We start from the raw sequence: 13,024 nt of genomic DNA, 5'->3' as shown, positions 1-13,024 counted from the left end.
GGATAAATGGCAAAAGGAAACGAGTTCTTTCATTCATCACATGATTTCTTTTCTGTGTCTCTTTTCTGCATTTTTTTCTTACTAAATCCTGGTATGATCAGAAAGAAAGAGATATAAAGACAAAATTCAGGTGACAGTTCTGTTCCTTAAGAACATTGGGATCACAAGAGGTTTATTTTCAGACAGGTTTCTTATTACACTGAATAACATAGAAAAAAATAATGTGGGGGAGGCTGGCTCTAACTAGCATTCTGAAAAGCCTTTAAACAGGGTTAACTAGGCATGTGGGTCAGATGATTGTTAAACATGCAAATGTTTTCTCATCCGTCATTGTATTATTATGATTGTTTTATCATGTTCCTAATGTTGTTAGCTGACTAGATTTGTTGTAAATGGCTTGCCATATAAATGTACTTAAATAAATAAATATCTAGGCACATCCAATCCAGTCCCATTTTACTTTTAAAGACCTACAGATGTTAATTAGTTTATGTAATGATGTCTTATGGCCGACCATATTCCCTTCCAGAAGGAACAATTTAAAAGTGAGGGGTCTTTGGTGCTCTTTGAGCTTTGTTGTTTTATTGCAGATATTTCATCATTAGTGCTATACACCCTCATTTCAATCATGAGCTACAAATATTCTCCTTTATTGGTATTTTAAATGTGACTTGTGTGTGTGCATGCATGTGTGTTATGTATGTGCCTACATATCAATCTATCAGTCAGCAGGAAGCTCACAAGCTGCAAAATACATTATAATTTATTAAATTTATTTGTGGGGACTCTGACAGCTTACAATATAAAACAATATTATGAAACAGTAAACGATAGACATAGCATTAGAATTATCAGAGAATTCTTTAAATTAACTAAGATGAGGAAATCTTCAAATGTCTTTATTTCTAGGAATGTACTTGTGTATTAAATAAATCCATAAATGTTCCTAAAGATAAAAATGTTACATGACTACTGCCCAATGTTCACCAGCCCTCTAATAAGGTAAATAGGGATCATCAATATATTCTTAGTGCTTTTGTGACTACATCTGTCCCAACATGCCAGCTATATGCGGGGAATTCTCTAACATACCCACAAATGATCTGAAATTTTCAAATGCACCAATCAGTCTAAACATGTGAGGGAATTTTGCTTTAAACAATTACAGGTGCTGACCTACTGATGGTTCATCAAGGATTGGTATTTTTTTATGATTTCCATCTTCTATAGCAAGATCTTTGTTGTCGTCAGAGTGACAATTATCAGTATGAATTTCTGACCTGTGGGAGCATCGTAACCAGGAAAAAAAGCAAATAGTTTATTATTAGTTTGTCAAAAATTGATTTTCAAATGGAGTCAATATAAAATATGGGGACTTACATTGTTTCCTTTTCTTTTCCTTCATTAACCCATACTTCAGCAACAGGAAATATATTTGTTTGACATTTGTTTCTTTGGGTTTCTTCTAGCAATTCTTCTTCCAAACCATCTGATTCTATGGGGAAAAGTTTTAGCTTTTCTGAAGACGTTTACATATAGCAAATTTAGCAGAACAACATGAATTATTTTGAAATATTATGCATGAATATCATTTAAAAATCTTTAACAGCACTCAAAAATAGCAATAGCAAGATATAACCAGTAAAGTCATATTTTAAAATGCCATGTGAAATGTTATTAAATACTTCTCTGTGTTATTTTTACATGTTTCAGTTATGGCTGATTGAATTAGTCCTGAACTTACGACTAGTTGCTTAGCAACCATTCAAATTCACAACAGACCTCTCAGGGCTATTTATGATCCAGTTCCAAAGTCCCAGTAGCCTCCACCCACAGTCAAATGATCATATTGTGGGTGCTTAGCACATTTACGGCTGTTTGCAGTGTCATGGAATCACATGACGGTGATTTACAATGTTTTTGCCAGTTAGTTCCTATTTTGGGCAAAAATGCCCCACAGCAAATGACTGTCACATTCTCTTAGCAACCGCCACAAAAAAGATAGTGAAATTGAGTTGGTCACTGGGCGACCCACTTTATGACCATCACAGGGAATGCTCTGTTACAGTCATAAGTTGAGGACTACCTGTAACAGCATTTGTCAATTATTTCAATGCACTGACACCTGGGCAATTTACAATAAGAACAATAGAAACAAGACAGAAGTAAAGAATAAAAATATAAGAAATAAATACAATTATTATGCTCTTGTACAATCAGTCAGGATCAAAAGTATGCTGGAATAAAACAGTTATATGGATTGCAAGGTTTCATATATGTAACCAATTCTTGTCAAGCTTCTTTAAGATATTTTTCTTGCTTGATTAGATTAATACATTTAAATATAGTTGAATTGAGAATTGGCAAGACATACCTTCTGTCAGAATTGGTTCAGATGATAACTGGCCTAAGTCAGATCCATGAAGGCTTGCTATTGCCAAATTTTCTCTATTATCAGCTTCAATGGATGATTTTCCTTCAACAGAAGTTACTGCTCTAGTATCATCGCTCTTTCCTGCTGTTAAAGTTGTCTTTGACACTTCTACAGAAAAACGTTATCATTTGAAACATACTTCTTACTGAATTCCTTTCAGCAAACATGAGATATAGCATTCAGCACTCAGAAACTGCATTTTTAATCTATGTTATTTTAAAACTGTACTGCAATTGTATAGAAATCCAGATATTGGGACTTCCGGCTGATGTCAAGGCAATATTGGATATGAGGAGCGGGCTCCATGTTCCCATGCCGAGTTCTCCACATTAGAAGGCTCCAAAAGGAACTAAAGCCAAGAGGGGCACCCTGCAGGTCGTGTAGAGTCACAATCACCCCTGCTTGTTCCAGCCCCCCCCCTCTCCTTCATGAGGAGGAAAAGAGGCAGCCAAAAATGGCTGCCAGGAAGCTGGGACAGCTGAGGCAACAAAGAAAGCACAGGAGCAGTGGAAATGAGCAGTAATTGGAACTGGGTAAGATGATTCTTTTTTTTTACTTAAAATCTAATCTTAAAAACAAAAGAGAGAAAAAATCCAAAAGAGACTCTTAACTGTTTATTGAAGTGGTGAATAATCACACAGAGAAAAACTACAGACCCGAAAGAAAAGAAGAGAGGAAAAGTTAAAAATTTCAAAATACAGAAAATTGGCATGTATTTATTGCAGTCCATACAGACTTGCAGGAACTTACACAAGGACAGTAATAAAACCATCCACAATAAGAAACGTAACAAAAACATTGATAATAAACAATCTAACGGGGTACTTTGCAAACATTTTGTCACTAAGCTTCTAACAGGCAATAGTTATGAAAGTTGGCCAGAACAGAAGGTCTAAGGGTAGAACAGTAGGCCTGAAGCAAAGGACTGACATTTCCTAGATCCAGGTAGCCACTCTTCCACTATCTCCAAAGGTCAGACACAGATCCAGCCCAGAACTATGAGCACAAGAAAATAATACCTTATCCATATTTTTTAGTTTTTAGTTTTAGTTTTATTAAACATTTATAGGCCGCCCTTTTCCCTGAGGGGACTCAGGGCGGCTTACAATAATAGGGGAGGGGAGTGCCGGACAAAACACAAAAAGAAAATGTGAGTAAAAATAATTAGCGGTAAAAACACAACATTCATTCAACATTCGGGAGGGGCGAGCGTAAAGTCTTATCCCCAGGCCTGACGGGATAGCCAGATCTTGAGAGCTGTGCGGAAGGCCTGGACGGTGGTGAGGGTGCGGATCTCCACGGGGAGATTGTTCCATAGCGTCGGAGCTGCAACTGAGAAGGCTCTCCTCCGCGTAGTCGCCAGTCGGCACTGACTGGCGGATGGAATTTGGAGGAGGCCTAATTATGTCGACATAATTAATGAGACCCAGATAACCTTGCAACATCACCTGACCCAGAAATAAAATATATACTAAGGTGGGATTTTTTAATCAAGTTCCATGGAACCCAAATATTTCAATGGGATCTGCAGGACTAAAATAATGGGGGGAAATACTCTCAGCAAAAAACAGTCTCCCCTCACCAATTCTTGTAGAAAGGTTTTTCTTCCCCTTAGTCACTAAGTTATACTATATTAGAAGGATGGGGTTTGTATTTAGAAATTACATCACTCTTGATCAGATTCCAAGAATTTTTAAAATAACAAATAGGTTCTGTGGCTGGAAAAGGCTTGAAAACCCCTGTCTTAGCTAATGTCTTTTAGCTTTAAAAAAGGACACTCCTCTGAGTTGCCATTTTCAGGGCCAAAGCAAAGAGGTTTTACTCTCTGAATAATCAAGAAAAACTGTACATTAGTTTAATGTTCTGACTACAATTCATGAAAAATTCAAAAATGTAAGCCTTGTATGGATTTCAAAACTCCAAATGATAGCTATAATTTATCCTTACCACTGGTAATGTTTAAGTTATCCATCAGATCAGTTTGAAGCTGTAATTCAACTTCCCCAAGTTTCTTCAGTACAGAATCAATAGAGCTATTATCCCAAACTTTTCGCTGGGGTTCAGCAACATCTAATTTAATAACTTCTCCAAATGTTTGTTCTGTAGGAAAAATTTAACATGTTAGCCAAAATGTATCTTTAAAAAATAATATATGGGAAGATACTGTATTTTGCTTGTATATTCAGTGAAAGTTGAGAGAGCCATCTCTGAATAACTCCGCATTGTTTTTTAAATTTTAAATGATCCTTAAAATGAATAAAGTGACAATGTGGTGGCCTGTAAATATACTTCTAATATTATCAATTTTATTAAAACAATTTCATTTGTTATAAATTAATATGAATTATATCTATGGAAATAAATTTTGTTAAAAAAGACTGATTAGTATTAGCTGGCAAAATATTCTATAGAACTTAATAACTATTATTCCATCTTTTAAGATAAATGAGAAAGAAAAAGTTTTAATGATATAACAGATGTTATTTTTCACACTAATAAAGTGAATATGTTATATGGAGGAGAAAACCAACCCCCAACAATAAAAAATGAAAAATATTTATATTTATATGATCAGCATTAGTTTAAAATTATGCATATTTAGTCAGACTCTGCACAAAATTTAAACAGTAAACAAAATACTAAGATGTATTATAAAGATGCTTTCTAGTTTGATGCAACAAGTCATTCAACCTTATTTTCAGGCACTGAGCATGTGATTCAGATTCTTTGCCTTAAGGCATGACACTGAACTCCTCTCTTATAGTTAAGCACAGAGAAAGATTGAATAGCTGATTCTACAGTTAGATTAATAGAAAAAACTGCCAGTTCTCAAGTGAAGAAACGGGTGATTTAACTAGTAAGTTATATTTAAACTTTATTGCAATCATAGATCACTATCAGATGGTGTGATTCATGAGTATTCACAGTTTTCTTTGGATACTCTAACAACACATAGTGTTGATCTGTTCTTAGTAATGCCCTACAGCAAGCTAGAAAATACGTGAAAGTCAGAACAGAGCTCTGCAAAAAATAGGAATCTAGGATAAAGAAACAAATAATTATGAGATTAGGTTAATAGAACCATCAATAGTCTAAATAAAAAATATAATAATGCTTACTTAATTGTACAAAGTTTTTAAAAAATGAACAGGAGGAAAAGAGCCCTAGACTAAGGCAAAAAGTCTGAATCATATCTTTGCCTTTCTTGGGTGATAGTAATTCATTGTTGAAAACTGCCTCATGTCTGATCTATTATGCATTGCAATTTGCATAATACATCTGGTGAAGTAGACACAATCTCTGTTAAGTATCATTAGGCTACGTGGTAGAATAAATATCTACATGTTACTGCAAAAGTAATTTGAAAACCAAGGCAATTTACCTTCTGTTCGAGAGAAGGATTCTTCCATTGTTAATTGTGCTAGTGGAACTACAAGCTGTGGCCCTGTTTCCCATTTCTTGCGATCAACTGAAACTGGACATATTACTACTTGTTGGTGATGATTTTCACCAGCCACAGGGATTTCTGAGGTGTCTTCGGGCTCCCTGTTCTCTTTCACATCTACATGTGCTTTAAGATTTTGATTCAGTCTTCGAAGTATTTCTCGCTTGTTCTAAAAAGCAGAAAAATGTTTACAAAAAAAAAAAAGGTCCCCAAAAGAGGACAAGTTATTGTTAATCTTTCCATAAGTCATTTATAAAACAAGTTTCTTCTTGAAAATTGGTGTTTGATGGAAAATTGGAATGGAGTGATATCCCCAGAACTGACAGACTCTCTGAGAAAAATATTAAAATAGCTCAAGCCAAATTACCATTTTTTTCCTTTGATTTGATAGAAATGAGCTAGTTGATATATAAAGACAGAAAAATTATAATTTAGGTTAGAGAGTATACCTACTTTACTGAAAGATATGGATTCTTGTCAAAAATTGACATGATTTGGATTTTCAAAAAACTTAGTTGTTCAGGATTTTAAAGCAATGATACTATGAAAGACTTTTTCATATCATTATCATGTAAGTTTGGTATATAAAATAACATTTAATTCCTTAGATGGAAACTAAATGAAATGTTGCTATAAAAAAAGCAATAGATGTGGTTTGTAAAAAGAAGAAACAATTTAGAATTTTAAGAATGTTAGATTTAAGAATGGTTTGGGATACAAGCAAACCTTTTATTAGATATTTATATAACATAATAGTGATTTTTTTTAAAAAATGTTGAAGTGTAGGAACAAAACAAAGTCCATATAATTAAACTTACATGTATAGAAAGATCAGGTTTAATATCCTCTTCCTGGACAAGTACTGCATTTTCATCCTACAAATCCAGATTGAAAATATATATCAAATACATTAAGTGATAGCCGTGAGACTGGAAAAGATAATGTTTGTCATTTCATTCATATATGTGTTTATTTTATGTGTGATGTATGTATGTATGTATGTGTGTGTGTGTGTGTGTGTGTGTATATATATATACACACACACACACACACACACACACACACACACACACACACACACACATATATATATATATATATATATATATATATATATATATATATATATATATATATATATATATATATTCAAATTTGTTTTGATTCATTTTATCATAATTTTCCAACAATACTCTGGAGTTTAAAATATTGGGAAAAGGTGAATTTAAGGTGACAATAAGAAATTGTGGTATAGTAGAAGAATTTTTTTATCCAAAACTCTAATTTTATTATTTGCAAATGATGGCATTACTTACTGCACCCACTTCCTTCAAAGCTGATGTCATTGTGATGATCTGTGGTGAATTGAGCTTTAATTTAGTAGGAGAACTTTCCTCCTGCTTAGTAGGACTTAATTCTGAAGCTCCCACTGGAGTTTTTATCCCTTTGGATACCAGCTGTAATTATAATTCATACACACACACACAAACACACGTAAAAGGAAGGAAGAATTAAATATTAACACAAAAATGTAAAGATAGAAACATTTTCATTTCTTCTTCCATGAACAGCTTCCAAACATTTTTCCAAATATTATTGAATAATATTATTAATTATTAATATTATTTTCATTTTTATAATTAAACTACTAAATACTCAGTTTTTTAATTCTACCTCATTTCTAGCATTAGATAAGTGTGATAAGTTAAAATCACTCTCCTACTAAAAACTGAGTTATGAAGGTAACACATTTTGTTGTAGTTAGACCACAATGAAATTAGGAGTTTATTGTTGCCTTGAAACAATTTCTTTTTCATGCCTCTTTATCTAGTAGGGGAAAAACCCCTTCAATTTCCTCTACATTTTCTGCACATTCAAGTACTTGGGAAGCAGACAGGTGATGATTACAGAAATTAAACCAAACATTTATGGGTCCTGGGTATAGGAATTCTTTACCCTATCATCTAAAAACAATCAATTCAATGATCTGAATAGTACCTGAAATATGTCTCAGAGAGGCTTAAAGGGCAAATCACAGAGATGATTATAAAATAAATCAAGAGAGGAATAAAGGCAATAAAATTAGTAGTGCTTAGGAGGAATGTCTCAATTATGACTTGCTCAAGGACAGAACATTGCCTAAGACAATTTTCTGTCCAAGAAGATCCAGTGACCAGATTCTCAAAATACAAAAGAAAAAAAAAATCAAAATCTCTTAAGTTTTAAGAACATTGTACTATTTACACATACTTAGTGCACTACAAGGCAACACTTAGTTTAAAGCTTCAAAGAAAAATTGCAAGCAGATAGAAAACAACCAATAGGTTAACATTTCTTACATGCTCTTCCCAAGCTTTCCTCTCTCTTTCATATGCGTCTTTTCTCTTTCGTTCTAACTGCTCTTTCAGGACTGCAGCCCGGGCTTTTGCTTGTGCCTTGAATATGATCAAAAAAGTAATTTTTTAAACTAAGAAACCCTATTCTGATTCTGTGGAAATTAATTACCAACTTCATTTCCATGAATATGATTTGACATATCTGACATTTATAATACTGTTTTTAAAAATATTTTTGTGTTGAATTTTAACAAATTAGATTTCCAAAACATATTATTACATCTCAGTTTCATGCATTTTAAGAGTTGTTGTTCTCAAAGTGTCTCTCTTGTTTTAACTATTCATCCATGGAGTTTGGGCGTCATGAAATAAATCTATTTTCGCTGTATATTTAGTTTACAAGCGTTGCAGAAAACATCTCTGATATAGGCAGCATACTTTTAACAAAAAAAGTATTGTATGTACAAGCTAGAGAATGTGCAAAAGGAACTAGAGAAGCTGTTGGCTTTCTGCCTTGCTGGTTAATACTACAGATGCATCTTCCTTTATTAGAAATTAATGGTGAATGAAAAAACTAAACGCTTACATCTGGCACATTTCAAATCTAAATGAATACAGACTATTTTCTTTCTTCATAATAACCTCTTTTTGTGCCAGTCACTCTACAAAATTTCATTGTTACAATGGATGATAGAGAGGAGGCTGGCCCAAACCCCGAATTACTCAAATTGTAAGAGTAGATGTTAAGGTCAGATTAGTTAGAAGATTAATTTCCCAGATCTATTACTTGACAGCATATCTAACATTTCCATAAATCTTATGAATAGAGGCTCTCCATTGAGAAAACCAAAGAACTTTCTTAAGTTATGTTTTTAAAGCAATCCTTAAGGAACAAATAAACCAAAACTACAGGGAAGGAAAATAATTTTAATGAAAAATTGATGAATAAGAGCCAAACTGATATTCAAATGTAACATGGCATTTTAATATCTTTTGGGGCTCCAAGAAAGGCTCAAATAAATTTAGTTCTAATAAGTTCAAGAACTTGGCAAGAGAACAGATTTGAGTACAGGTAGTTCTTGACTTATGACCATAATTGGGATTAGTATTTCCATTGCTACAATAGGCAGTCATTGAGTGAGTCATGCCTGATTTTACAACCTTTTTGTCACAGCCATTAAGCAAATCCAACTTCTTCTATGGATTTCATTGTTCAAAGCCGACTCCGAAGGTTCCAAATGGTGATTATGTGACCCTAGTATGCTGTAACCATGTAAATACATACCAGTTCCCAAGAGCTCAAATATTATCACATGACTGCAACTCTGGCAATCTTAAGCGTGAAGACTGATTGAAACTCACTTTTTTTCAGGGCCATCAGAAATTTGAATAGTCACTAAATGAATGGTTGTAAGTTGAGTACTACTGACAACATAAAGAAGCTGAGGTATAGGCTAAGCTAAGAAAATGTCACAGACTGCAGGAATATAATGAGATCCCTTTGAATGAAAAAGGGACTGTGAAGCTACACTGAGCAAGACTAGCTCAGTAGGAAAGAAATGCACTTCATGATAAAGAGACATGGAACAAAAGACTAAGGTATTATTACATTCTCAATTGGAGTCCCTTTAATTTTCCCATGTATAGATTTTGACAGTGCTGAGCGAATAATAGAATCTTTTTCTCTGATATAATAGTTTTTACCTAGCAACCATTCAAAAATATCCCGGAGCTCCCTAAAACTACTTAAGACCCAGTTCTGGAGTTTTGATGGTCACGCACATCCCCAAGGTCATGCAACTGAATTTTGGGTGCTTGGTAACCAGTTTATATTTATGCTGGTTTGCAACATCCCATTTTATTTATTTATTTTTATTTAGACAACTTAATTGCCGCCCATCTCATATACAATGACTCTGGATGACTTAAAGCATAAAACATCAAAGAAGAAAAGACTTTAAAATAGACAGGGCACACAGCAGATAAAACCATTCACAATTACAAACCATTAAAATGGGAAAGGTGGGGGATGGACACACAGGGTGTGGGAGGTGGGATTAGGTTTTAACTAATCAACTACCTCCAGTATGAAGCTCCCCTATTGGATATCCAAGCCATCAGACAGAGCCAAGTCTTGAGGCTCTTTTGAAATGATAGGAGGATGGAAGCCAACCTCACCTCAGTGGGTAGGATGTTCCAGAAGACAGGAGGCACAGCATAGAAGGGTCTTTTCTTGGAACCTGACAGCTGACATTCCTTGGCTGATAGGATCTGCAGCATGACCCCTCTGCCAGTGTGGGCCAGTCACATTGGTGTGAGACGGTTCTTCAAGTAGCATGGACCCATGCCCATGCAGCCACTATAGGAACCCTAAAAATTCCCTGTGCTGCTGCACTCTGCATCAGCTATATGTTCTGAATGCTCTTCAAGGATAGCCCCATATAGAGCTCATTGCAACAGTCCAAACATGAGATGACTAGAGGTTGAGTAACTGAGGACAGGGACGCCTGACCCAGGAAAGGCAGCAACTGGCACACAAAATGAAGATATGCAAAGGCTCTCATAGCTGTGATTACCACCTGCTCTTTGAACAGGAGTTATGAATCAAGGAAAAACCCCAAATTGTGAACAGGTTCTATTTAGGGTAGTGCACTCCCATCCAGAAATACCGTGTTTCCCCGAAATTATGACGTGTCCTGATAATAAGACCATGCCATATTTTTCCTGTGGCCAAAGATATATGCCCTCCCCCAATAATAAGCCCCCTGGACAACCCCCCCTCCATCCAGGCAGAGCACTACTCACCAACCTAGAGATACCCCGAAGGTGCAAAGCGACAGGAGCCGGAGGGAGGGGGGCAATGGCGCTCACATTGCTTGATGCCTTTGGGATACCGCTAGGTTGGTGGGTGGCACTGTGACCAGCTGGAGCGGAGGGTTGCCAGGCAGCTGCTCTCACAAGCAGCCGCCCAGCAACACCCCTTTCCAGCCAGGCAGAGCACCACTCACTGGCCCAGTAATATCCCAAAGGCGCTAAGCCACGTGGCGCTCTGCCCGGCTGGAAAGAGAGGTTGTGTGAGCACTTGTTCTGCCTCCAACTCGTGTGCCTCCCTGCCTCACTATGCCCAACTCTCCCGGCAAGGCTGGACCAGGGCGCTGCCGCCATGCTGCATAACCAGCTTACAAACTCCACTGCTGAGTCTTCTGGCAGTGGCCGCTCTGGGACTACACTCTATGGTTGTGGGCTGGCTGAAGACTCGGCAGTGGATCTCTGGAGTTTGGAAGCCGGTTATGCTTGGAGCATGGCGGTGGCAGCAGGGCTTTGGCGGCGCCCTGGCCCAGCAGAGCACCACGCGGCTTAGCGCCTTTGGGATATTACTGGGTTGGTGAGTGGTGCTCTGCCCGGCTGGAAAGGGGAATTGCCAGGCAACTGCTTATGAGCATGGTCACCTCATGGTGGCTTTGTTGCGCTGCTGCGACAGGGCAACACAGCCGTTTGCCCCAAAGCTGTGCCCGGCTGTTTGGGCGCCCGCTCTCAAGAGAGTAGCCACCTGGCAACCCCAAAGCAATAGCCCCCCCCCTGATAACAAGGCCCAAGCAAAATTTGGAGGGGTCCAAAAGAAAATAAGACCCTGTCTTACTTTCGGGGAAACACAGTAAAAATGTTAAAAGTCCTGGATCTTGGAGCTCCACGCACCGAAGCCACTCAGTCTTACAAGGGTGCAGCCAAAACCTGCTGTCTACCATCCAGGCCCCCACAGCCATCCAGGCACCGCGAGAGGACAGTCAAAACATTGTCTGGTTCACCAGAATTGGAGATACCTTGCTATAGCTATTGCTATATACTGGTATGCTGCCTTAGCTATGTGTCCCTCTTTCCAACTTTTATACTTTATACTTTCCCTCATGTATTAGTCCATCAAGCTCACACAGTTTGTTCCACAAACCATGAGCATTAGTTATAGTCATCTGAGTCCTTTATGGCTAACCGAGGGTATGCTTCAGCTTCATACATCTCTTAGTTTATATCTGAGTTTTTCTTCCTTCAATTATGCTCTACCTCCTTGTTTGATTGTCTTGGAATTTATCCTTGGGATTGGTTGCTAAAGATTGGTCACCTTCCCCCCATAGTTTTTGTTTAAAGCCCGTCAGTAAAGCTGAGCCAGTTGTTTTCCAAGTACATTCTTCCTGGTTCTTGCGAGGTGCAGAAGCTCTTCTTGTATGTAATGCAAACCATGGTCTAGGAATCCAAAGTTGTCTTGAAGTTTGTCATGATCAGACCATGATCTATTTAATGACCATCATTATTTATGATGATAATTCTGGGCTCAATTATAGTCATAAGTTGAGAACTACCTGTACTTTACTAATAATCTAAGGGCTCTGACTCTTTTCTTTTTTGGAAATTATTAATATGCAGTGGCAATTCCTACATATAAAATCCATATGATAATTGCATCCTACCTTTTCAACAGCTATTTTTCTCCTTTATTTTTCATTATTACCTTTAGTGCTTCAACTTTTTTACGCCTTGATTCTGTTTCTTCATTTATTTCATGGACAGGAGAACCACTGTTTTCATTCTGAAAAATTATTTTTTAAAAAAAGAAAATCAGTTTTTTTAAATGCCGATTGTAAACTAAAGAAAAGTAACAATATAATTGAACTACATTTCAAACTCAAAGTAAGGTTTGTTCTATTTTAATAAAGAGAGAAATGACTTTATTTAAAGAGACCACAACTCTTTGGGTTATATTACAACATATCTTATATGACATGGAACCACTAGATGTCTAAAACAAAAATATCC

The 13,024-nt window shown here is 36.5% G+C and overlaps 1 protein-coding gene across 9 annotated transcripts in view; it reads right to left on the bottom strand.

The window, feature by feature from the left end:
• Window positions 1-13,024, bottom strand: part of NEK1 (NIMA related kinase 1) — a 70,131-nt gene that overhangs the window by 14,752 nt on the left and 42,355 nt on the right. For 5 of the 9 annotated variants that reach the window (XM_087724601.1, XM_087724597.1, XM_087724604.1 and 2 more), the window contains 9 exons: window positions 12,720-12,797; window positions 8,219-8,314; window positions 7,196-7,336; window positions 6,698-6,754; window positions 5,817-6,048; window positions 4,382-4,534; window positions 2,375-2,542; window positions 1,381-1,495; window positions 1,177-1,280 (listed from right to left, as the gene is read on the bottom strand). In XM_087724601.1, the coding sequence (XP_087580727.1) occupies window positions 1,177-1,280; window positions 1,381-1,495; window positions 2,375-2,542; window positions 4,382-4,534; window positions 5,817-6,048; window positions 6,698-6,754; window positions 7,196-7,336; window positions 8,219-8,314; window positions 12,720-12,797 (1,144 nt within the window). Of the gene's footprint in view, window positions 1-1,176; window positions 1,281-1,376; window positions 1,496-2,374; window positions 2,543-4,381; window positions 4,535-5,816; window positions 6,049-6,697; window positions 6,755-7,195; window positions 7,337-8,218; window positions 8,315-12,719; window positions 12,798-13,024 lie in introns of those variants that run through there. The other 4 variants (XM_087724600.1, XM_087724603.1, XM_087724602.1 and 1 more) reach the window with 3 other exon arrangements.

The sequence above is a fragment of the Thamnophis sirtalis genome, unplaced genomic scaffold, assembly GCF_051295495.1.
Source record: "Thamnophis sirtalis isolate CommonGarterSnake01/CBP01778 unplaced genomic scaffold, rThaSir2_p1.2 scaffold_10, whole genome shotgun sequence".
NCBI lineage: Eukaryota > Metazoa > Chordata > Lepidosauria > Squamata > Natricidae > Thamnophis > Thamnophis sirtalis.
This window is presented reverse-complemented; position numbering and strand designations above follow the sequence as displayed.